The sequence below is a fragment of the Bison bison genome, unplaced genomic scaffold (genome assembly GCF_000754665.1).
Source record: "Bison bison bison isolate TAMUID 2011002044 unplaced genomic scaffold, Bison_UMD1.0 scf7180017864468, whole genome shotgun sequence".
Taxonomy (NCBI): Eukaryota; Metazoa; Chordata; class Mammalia; order Artiodactyla; family Bovidae; genus Bison; species Bison bison.
The window spans coordinates 3947786-3958353 of record NW_011495029.1 but is presented as its reverse complement, the minus strand read 5'-3'; the positions used below and the strand labels follow the sequence as shown (position 1 = coordinate 3958353).

The following is a 10568-nucleotide window of genomic DNA, read 5'->3' as shown; positions in this document are numbered from 1 at the left end:
GGAGTTCACTAAGACTCACGTCCATCGAGTCAGTGATGCCATCCAGCCATCTCATCCTCTGTCATCCCCTTCTCCTCCTGCCCCCAACCCCTCCCAGCATCAGAGTCTTTTCCAATGAGTCAACTCTCATTGGCATGAGGTGGCCAAAGTACTGCAGTTTCAGCTTTAGCATCAGTCCTTCCAAAGAAATCCCAGGGCTGATCTCCTTCAGAATGGACTGGTTGGATCTCCTTGCAGTCCAAGGGACTCTCAAGAGTCTTCTCCAACACCACAGTTCAAAAGCATCAATTCTTCAGCGCTCAGCTTTCTTCACAGTCCAACTCTCACATCCATACATGACCACAGGAAAAACCATAGCCTTGACTAGACGGACCTTTGTTGGCAAAGTAATGTCTCTGCTTTTCAATATGCTATCTACTGCTTAGTCATTTGAGTCGTGTCCGACTCTGTGCGACCACAGAGACGGCAGCCCACCAGACTTCCCTGTCCCTGAGATTCTCCAGCCAAGAACACTGGAGTGGGTTGCCATTTCCTTCCGCAATGCGTGAAAGTGAAAAGTGAAAGTGAAGTCGCTCAGTTGTGTCCAACTCTAGCGACCTCATGGACTGCAGCCTACCAGGCTCTTCCATCCATGGGATTTTCCAGGCAAAAGTACTGGAGTGGGGTGCCACTGCCTTCTAGGTTGGTCATAAATTTCCTTCTAAGGAGTACTGCTACTGCTAAGTCGCTTCAGTCATGTCCCACTCTGTGCGACCTCATAGACGGCAGCCCACCAGGCTCCCCTGTCCCTGGGATTCTCCAGGCAAGAACACTGGAGTGGGTTGCCATTTCCTTCTCCAATGCAGGAAAGTGAAAAGTGAAAGTGAAATCACTCAGTCGTGTCCAACTCTTAGTGACCCCATGGACCGCAGCCTACTAGGGTCCTCCATCCATGGGATTTTCTAGGCAAGAGTACTGGAGTAGGGTGCCATTGCCTTCTCCATCCAAGGAGTAAGCATCTTTTAATTTCAATTAAGAGTATCAATTCATCAAAAGATCCCTAAAAGAAAATTAAGAACACAAACTGGAAGGAGATATGTGTTAGTCATGTAACTGACCAAGTTTCTTGAATATGTAATAAAAATTTATTAAGAAAAATTTCTTAATATTAAGTTTTCATTTACTACAAGGTAAAACTAATAGTATAAAGATATTGGCCTAAGCTGTTAAAATTCTAATGCTTTTGGATACTGGTCAGGGGAATCCATTTTTTGCCATCAAAATATCAAATCTGCTTTTATGATTTATCAGCTCCATAATAAATAAGCTATAAAGTTTAGTTGAGCCTAACTAGCAACCTGTGTTTAGGAGGCTCCCAACTTCTTCAAGAAAATTTCAAGCAGCTTCTACTTTCTGAAAATGTTAATTCATGCCCAGCTTGCAAAGGGAGGAGAGGGAGAGGAGCACTGTGAAGGTTCACAGGCAGCCAGCCCAGCGTGGGCTGTGAGTAACTGCTTATTTCCATTGTGAAGAATCAAAGGACGTAAGCAAGGTCCAAAAGTGTCCTGAGACTTTAATTACTGGTATCAAAAGTTAGACCCTGCTGTTTAAATTCTTTTTATTCTTCCACTGTTTCTTTGAAAAGATGATCAGACTCCAATCTTCCCACTGTCTTGCTCCAAGTATTTCTAGGCCTCAAAGAAAAGTACTCTTTTCTGATTCGGGGTTCTAAAAAAGAGTCTTTACCTCTTGGATTTCTTCTCCGCTAAAATGTCTAGCCAGTTACCACTACAAAGTGACTGATTTACACACTCTTGAAACAAAAGACTGGATAGATTTATATGGGCTGTGGACAAGAATTTCAAATCAGTCTAGAAAGACATCTTCATCACTGAAATCCATCTATACTTTTATTCACTTTGGGTTTTCATAGTAATTGTTCAACATTTGCAATGTTTTAAAATTGTATGACATCAGTGAACAAGAAATGATCAGATATTATTAAAAACCCTAAATATAGTCAGGAGAAATGAAAAATGGCACCAGAGTACAGATCAACCCAACAACTTTTAATTCATTCCTTTCTTTCTCTAATGGGAGAAGTGAAGTAAAGTGAAGTAAATGTTGCTCAGTCATGTCAGACTCTTTGCAACCCCATGAACTATACAGTCCAAAAAATTCTCCAGGCCAGAATACTGGGGTGGGTAACCTTTCCCTTATCCAGGGGATCTTCCCAACCCAACAATCAAACCCAGGTCTCCCACATTGCAGGCGGATTCTTTACCAGCTGAGCCACCAGGGAAGCCCAAGAATACTGGAGAGGGTAGCCTGTTCCTTCTTCAGTGGATCTTCCCAACCCATGAATCGAACTGGGATCTCCTGCTGTTAAAATCTGCATTTACACAGATAATCTACAATTATTTAATATGGAACCTTTACAAAAGACCCTCAGAGGTGAGTTTATAATTTAAAAATAAATACTGAGACACAAGGACTTCTCCGGGGGTCCAGTAGTTAAGACTCCCAAGTTTCCACTGTAGGAGGCATGGGTTCAATCCTTGATCAGGGAATTAAGGTCCCATATGCTGGGCAGTGTGGCCAAAAAATAAAAAATAAAATAAAAATAAATAATGAGCTAGATAAGAAGAAGTTAAGTGCAGTGTCCAATACAGCTAACATGTGGGTAAGAATTCTGGAGAAAAACAGATCCAAGCCCATTCTCAGCTCTACCACATTACCCAACAGCTATGTGATCTTGGGTAGGTTACCAAGCTTCCCTGAGCATTAATTTCCCCCTTCATTAAAAGCATGAAAGTGTGAAAGTGTAGTTGCTCAGTAATGTCTGACTCTTTGCAACCCCACAAACTGTAGCCTACCAGGCTCCTCTGTCCATGGGGTTTTCCAAGCAATAGTACTGGAGTGCATTGCCATTTCCTTCTCCATTAAAAGCATGGGCAGTAATAACTCACTGTTGAGAGGATTAAGTGTTGGGAGAAAAATCAAAATGTACAAGGCATTTTAACCTAATTAAATTATAATTCCTAATACAAAGTGATTTCTGTGAATGATTAGAAAATTATAAGGGTTTTTTTGTATGACACTTTAAAAATATATATATGTACAATTCTACAATCTCAGGATTCACTCTTCTCAGCATCAAAGATCAAGTTACAAAAAAAAAAACAACAAAACTAAACTCATTTGAGTACAATAACATGCTAATAAATATTGTCTTCTTAGTTTGAAATTGAAATAAATGTGTAGATATTAATCAACTGTAACTTTTCAACAGACTCCATAAACTAAATGGAATAAGCAGAAAGACAGTGCAAAAGCACCAAGACATAAAGCGCTATTTAAGACAGGAAGTGTGAATATGAAGGGTTTTTTTCTTTAAAAAGCATGACTTTCAGTATAAGAGAAAGTTTATTAAGTTCTCAACCCTGAAACAAATGCCTGGACTATTTAACAGTTAGTATTTTAAGTGCAGTAATATGTCAGAGACATTAAAAAGCAGAAACATTACTTTGCTGACAAAGGTCCATCTAGTCAAAGCTATGGTTTTTCCAGTAGTCATGTAGGATGTGAGAGTTGGACTATAAAGAAAGGTGAGTGCTGAAGAATTGATGCTTTTGAACTGTGGTGTTGGAGAAGACTCTTGAGAGTCCCTTGGACTGCAAGGAGATCCAACCAGTCCATCCTAAAGGAAATCAGTCCTGAATATTCACTGGAAGGACTGATGCTCAAGCTGAAACTCCAATACTTTGGCCACCTGTTGTGAAGAACTGACTCATTGGAAAAGACTCTGATGCTGGGAAAGATTGAGGGCAGGAGGAGAAGGGGACAACAGAGGATGAGATAGCTGGATGGCATCACTGACTCGATCGACATGAGTTTGAGAAAGCTCCGGGAGTTGGTGATGGACAGAGAGGCCTGACGTGCTGCAGTCCATGGGGTCGCAAAGAGTCGGACATGACTAAGCAACTGAACTGAACTGAATATGTCAGATTCTCACAACTTAAGATGTGCATTATTTATAAAGGATTATGTAGGACTGATAAAACTGATAATAATTACAACAATATTGGCTATCATTTAGTCAGCACAGATTTCTCACTTTGTCAGAATAAATCAGTGAGAGAGGAAGGAAAAAAACCTGTTATCTCCATAAAAATGAACTGATGGACACATAGGAAGATTATGTATCTTGTCCAAGGTTCAGTTAGCAAGTTACAGAACAGAGATTTGAACTCATGATTATTTTCACTTCAAAAATCAATATTATTCCAATAGCAAATTGCTTCTCTAGGTAGAATAGGACATGGAACTAAATGATTGGGAAGATCTCTTGAAAATTTAGGATCTAAAATTCTTTTTACTAATAAGCTAATAAAGCTGAAAGTATTAAGCTCCAAGCCTTTGCCCCTCCAAGCAACTCTCTAATCCCAATCCTTTCAGGGAAAAAAGGAAGACATTGAAAAGAAGAGAGAATTACTTAACATTAAATATTTCGGATACCAAAGGGTGATCTTCAGGTAACGACCAGCACTAAGAAAGTAAGAGCACGAGGACGGGAAAGAATTTAAATTAGTCATTAGAGAAGAACTTCCGGACAACAAAAACTGAGACACTTGAACACGTTATCAGAGAACATGATGAGGATAAACTGAAGAAAATACAACCTCGTGAAGGCTGTCAACACACAAACAGTGTCAACATACACACAAGATGGGGAAGTACAAATACAGCCTACTTGGCTCAGTCTCATTTATAATTTAAAATAGAAAAGAAAAAAAGGGAACTGGTAAAATAAGCTTAACAGCCACAGTCAGAAGACTGCACTACAGTTCTGCCAGCCTAAATACAAGTTAGCAAAATACTAAACTAAATATTTGTGCCACATTTTTCGAAAAACCCATCAATGCATAGGTATTATTTTATATTTTCTGTCAATTCATTATCCAAAAAACACAGCATCTCTATCTCCTCTGCAAATTCAGGTTCAGACTGGAACCAGTGCTTTAGTCTAGGCTCAACATTAGTCATCGCAGATGCACTGGTAAAACAAAACCCAAATTCTGTTTGTTTTTAAAGTATGTTTTGGGAGAATTCTGAATGAAAAGCATCACAACGATAGCTTCCTTTGGGATTAAAAACAAAACACAAAAACTCCATATAACTTTGGTGGAACTGTTAGACCTAGGAGAATCATGTCTGTTTCACACGCCTGTACCCCTTCTCTCACTCTATGAAATCACCCATAGGCAAAGATCCAAAGGTGATCACCTTAGAAAGCGTCAGAGTTAACAATCCTGTCTGTCCCTTTCCAGTGTCAGCTGAGTTTTTATGTGAACCTTTACTAATCTGTAAAAAAAAAAAAAAAAAAGAGAGAGCGAAGTCTACATGGTCTTGGTAGTAAGAGGATTCTCTCACTTTTATTATAAAGAGAAATATGCTTCTTTTACAATAAATATGTATTATCAGGAAAAAAGGGTTACTTCCATTAAAAAAAATAAACATATGCAAATCAGCCAAGCTAATGCTTTTATATTTCTTCCCTTCTTTTTCTCTACAGCCACTGTCACCTAAAAGAGAAGTAACCTCTTGGCATCTGGTCCTACCTAAAACTCTCTCCTTTTACACAAGACAGAAAAGACTTCTGACCATCAATTATTTGGCTCTAATAATACACCCCAGTAGCTGAGAGCATAAGCAGTTGGTTTTGGGAGACCTAAACTTTAGGGCAGACCTACCTTGTGAATAGAGAAGGATCTGCATCTCCAGAAGAACACAGGTAAATACCTGCACCAGGTTCTCTAGGCCCAGGAGCTCAAAGACCTCTCGGAGAGGGTAATCGGAGAGGGGGAGTTCATTGAGCCCCGGCCTCTGGCAGATGACAGGTTCATAAACACCATAAAATTTCAGTGATCTTCCTGGAGGTGGAAGGGGCACCTCATAGAGAATATTATGGATGTAGCTCTCAAGAGGCAAAGGTGGTGGCTGCTGTGAGGTAACTGCCTTGTAAAGTTGGATGAGGAATTTCTTGCAGGCCTGCATGAAAGGCAGTGGTGTGATCAAACATATACTTTTTGAAACATACAGGGTGTCTCTGCTGATGTCATAGGAGTTGTATCGCTGGAGTTTCAAAAGGGAAGTTGTATCTCCCTCGTCAATACTGCTCGCCAGTGAATCCATGCTGCAGGAGGATGAAGCGTACACGCTGCTGTAATGCTCTGCATTGTGCATCTGGTAGAGTGTCTGCATTGCTGTGCAGATTTGCTTACTTGTAACTTCTTCATAAAAAGTGAGAACAAAACCGTAGGTACGAGATCCATCTTCCCGGGTAATTATAAATGAGTGGAACTGAGGGTCTTTGTTGTCAGTTTGTGTTCTGAAAGACAGCCCTTTAGGCATGCACAACTGTGGAGGAAGGAGAAGAAAAGCATCAGAAGGCAATATATGAACAAATTCAAACCAGAGAAAAATGGTTGTGAAGTTCTATCTGAGCTTATGACCTTCATTAAGTCATGTAACTTCTCTGAGCCTTAGTTTCTTTATCTATGACATCTGCGGCATCAGTGACCTTAAGACAAAGACACTTTACAAATATTTAAGGACTATTTTTAAAGTCGATAATGTTTCAGAGGAATACAGAAGCAGGTGAAGGTTCATTTGATAAATGGAAAAAAGTTAAAACAGAATAATAAAAACAAAAGTATAATTTTTGCTCTTTTGAACAATATGATACTTTGTCCTTAGAAAAAATAAATGTTAAAAATGGATTGATTTTTCTTTACTGAAGCAGAAGGGTAGAACCAAGACACTTCAGATTACTTCCAGCAGAGATTATGCCCCAGGTCTTGGGAACCAACCAGGATTGAGTTAAATTTGAGAATAAAATTACCTGAAGACTTAAAGATGCTATATTTAAGATACTTTATAAAGCAAAAAAATTAGAATTGAGTCTAAAACATTTTAAACAAGAAAAATTATAGAAAATTTGAAATGTACTAAGGAAAACAGAATTGTAATTCAACTATCCTAAAATCATGATTATTAATTTTTCTATTATTCCTTTCTACTTTGTATTACAATATGCTTTCTGCATAGAAATAATTTTACCATATGACTTTTTTTTCTTTTATTTCAGATTTAATAATTGATCTGGTATAAAATTTAGAAGTTCTCCCAAATCCCCACATTATAAAAAAATTTAATTCCCTTAAGAGTTATGACTTTCATTCAAATTGTGAACAAACACTTATTAACCGCCTTTCTGAGCCAGGCCCTATGATAGTGATAAAACGGTGAGAAATATAGTTTCTGCTCCCCTGGAGTTACCAGTGCAATAAGGACAACAGACTATTAAAAATATATATAAACTATAAACTATGGGAAGTGCTGTGATAGGGTAAACATAGGCTGCTAGGAAAAACACAATAGGAGGACATAAATGAGAAAAGAGGGAGCTACCAGAAAAGGCACTTTCCTGGCAGATCAGTGATAAAAAAATCCACCTGTCAGAGCAGGAGACACAGGTCCTATCCCTGGATCAGGAAGATCCCCTGGAGAAGGAAATGGTAACCCACTCCAGTATTCTTGCCTGGGAAATGTCATGGACAGAGGAGCACTGGTGGGCTACAGTCTATGGGGTTGCAGAAGAGTCAGACATGATTTCAGTTCAGTTCAGTTCAGTCGTTCAGTCGTGTCTGACTCCCCATGGACTGAGCACACCAGGCCTCTCTGTCTATCTCCAACTCCCAGAGCTTGCACAAACTCATGTCCATCAAGTCAGTAAGGCCATCCTATCATCTCATCCTCTGTTGTCCCCTTCTCCTCCTGCCTTCAATCCTTGCCAGCATCAGGGTCTTTTCAAATGAGTCAGTTCTTCGCATCAGGTGGCCAAAGCTTGAGCATCAGTCCTTCCAATGAACATTCCGATGGACTGATTGGATCTCCCTGCAGTCCAAGGAACTCTTAAGACTCTTTTCCAACACCACAGTTCTAAAGCATCAATTCTTCGGCGCTCAGCTTTCTTTATAGTCCAACTCTCACATCCATACATGGCCACTGGAAAAACCACAGCTTTGACTAGATGGACCTTTGTCAGCAAAGTAATGTCTCTTCTTTTTAATATGCTATCTAGGTTGGTCACAGCTTTTCTTCCAAGGAACAAGTATCTTTTAATTTCATGGCTGCAGTCACCATCCACAGTGATTCTGGAGCCCAAAAAGATAAAGTCTCTCACTGTTTCCATTGTTTTCCCATCTATTTGCCATGAAGTGATGGGACCAGATGCCATGATCTTAGTTTTTTGAATGTTGAGTTTTAAGCCAGCTTTTTCACTCTCCTCTTTCACTTTCATCAAGAGGCTCTTTAGTTCCTCTTTGCTTTCTGCCATAAGGGTGGTGTCATCTATATATCTGAGGTTACTGATATTTCTCCCGGCAATCTTGATTCCAGCTTGTGCTTCATCCAGCCCAGCACTTTGCATGATGTACTCTGCATATGAGTTAAATAAGTAGGGTGACAATATACAGCCTTGACGTACTCCTTTCCCGATTTGGAACCAGTCTGTTGTTCCCTGTCCAGTTCTAACTATTGCTTCTTGACCTGCATGCAGATTTCTCGGGAGGTAAGTAAGGTGGTCTCAGGAGGTAGGTAAGGTGGACATGACGTAGTGACTAAAAATAACAAATGACCAGGGGAAAAAATGAAGGAAGCCCAAGTGGAGACCTGAGGTAAGTACAGGTGTTAATGAGATGAAATGAAGGCAGAGAGGGCATAGGCAAAAGCCCAGAAGACAGAACGTGAGGTTCACTGTGGGTGGGGAGCAGAATGAAAGGTGTGGGGAGGAGAGTGACTGCAGGAGATATTGAACCCCAAAGGGCCTTGGAGAGTCACAGCATAAGTCTGAGGAGGGGTATGAGAAACCTCTGGAGGGTTTTCAGCAGCACAGGTACAGAAACAGAGGGCTGCTTAGCACATCAACCTTCCGGCATGTGAGGGCGGTGGCTTCCCCAGAGGTTCTAAGCAGGCAGCAGGAATGCTCAGAGCCTCGGAGTCACCCTTGACTCCTTTCTTTCTCGCTCACTCCATTACCCAATCCATCAAAAAAGACCAGCTCTACTTTCAAATATATATTCAGGAGCAGATTACCTCCATCATTACTCTTACTACTCTAATCTAAGCCATACTATTCTCTCATCTGGATGACTATTTAATATAATAGCCTGTTAACCCATCTCCTTGCTTTTGTCCTTGTCCTCAATAACCTGCTCCTCATAGAGCAGCCAAAGTGATTCTTAAAAAAATATGTTCGATCTTGCCACTATTCAAAACCCTCCAATGGTCTCTCATATTGTTAGAAGGTGAAATCTTCACACTACAAGGCCCCTGTGAGGCCCTACATCACTCGGCCCCAGCAGCTCTTGCTCCACCCTCCACTGCACTTCAGCTCACCTACTCTGCTGTGGGTCTTCAGACAATCCTAGTCCTCAGCCTTCAATCCACCCTAACTGACACCTGCTAGAACAGAGGAGGGCCACTCTGCCAAACCCTACCCAAACTGCAGATCTGTAAGCAGAATGATGGCTTTGTTTTAAAACAACAGGTCAAATCCAATCTGCCACATGCCTTGAAAGTAAAATCTTATTGGTACACAATCGCACTCCCTTTAAGCACTGTCTAGCTGGTTTTGCACTACAACAAGAGCTGAATCACTGTGACAGAGACTGCACGGCCCACAACACTCAGCTATTTACTATCTGGCCCTTTGTGTGGGGGGAAAAAAAACAGCAAGTCTATGTTTTAAGTCACTTAAGTAACACTGAGATGGTTTGTTATGCAGCTTACCCAAAACAGTTCCTTACTTCCTGTAAGTCTCCATATAACTACCTTAAAAAGGCCTTAATTTATTTTTCCATTAAAAAAATAGTGTTTTCATCCCATAAATGCCATTAAAATGTCACTTCTCCTCTAAAAAGCTTTTATTGAATGAAGCAGTTAAAGCCTTGCACCACAGTATATGTACATTGCATATGTATGACACACATCAGTAGTTTCTCTAATTTTGTTTCATCTCTAGACTGAAAAACTACTCAAGCACTGGTAATAGCTTTAACCATTCAAGAGTACCACACATGGAACAATGTAGTATTTGGGCCATAATAAATGGTGACTGATAAAGGTAAAAAGCAAAAACTGTGAAGCTCAGCATAAATATCTCAGTGAAAATGTCTTTACATTTCACATCACTGAACATGAGAATTGGAAACAGCTATAGTAGCTTTACTCCTTGGAAGGAAAGTTATGACCAACCTAGATAGCATATTCAAAAGCAGAGACATGACTTTGCCAACAAAGGTTCGTCTAGTCAAGGCTATGGTTTTTTCTGTGGTCATGTATGGATGTGAGAGTTGGACTGTGAAGAAGGCTGAGTGCCAAAGAATTGATGCTTTTGAACTGTGGTGTTGGAGAAGACGCTTGAGAGTCCCTTGGACTGCAAGGAGATCCAACCAGTCCATTCTGAAGGAGATCAGCCCTGGGATTTCTTTGGAAGGAATGATGCTAAAGCTGAAACTGCAGTA

General features: G+C 40.3%; 1 protein-coding gene across 2 annotated transcripts in view; it reads right to left on the bottom strand.

Moving 5' to 3' along the window:
* DENND5B (DENN/MADD domain containing 5B) overlaps window positions 1-10568 on the bottom strand; it is a 221470-nt gene that overhangs the window by 103729 nt on the left and 107173 nt on the right. For both annotated transcript variants that reach the window (XM_010860600.1, XM_010860601.1), the window contains one exon: window positions 5733-6399. In XM_010860600.1, coding sequence (XP_010858902.1) covers window positions 5733-6399 — 667 coding nt within the window. The remainder of the gene's footprint in view (window positions 1-5732; window positions 6400-10568) is intronic.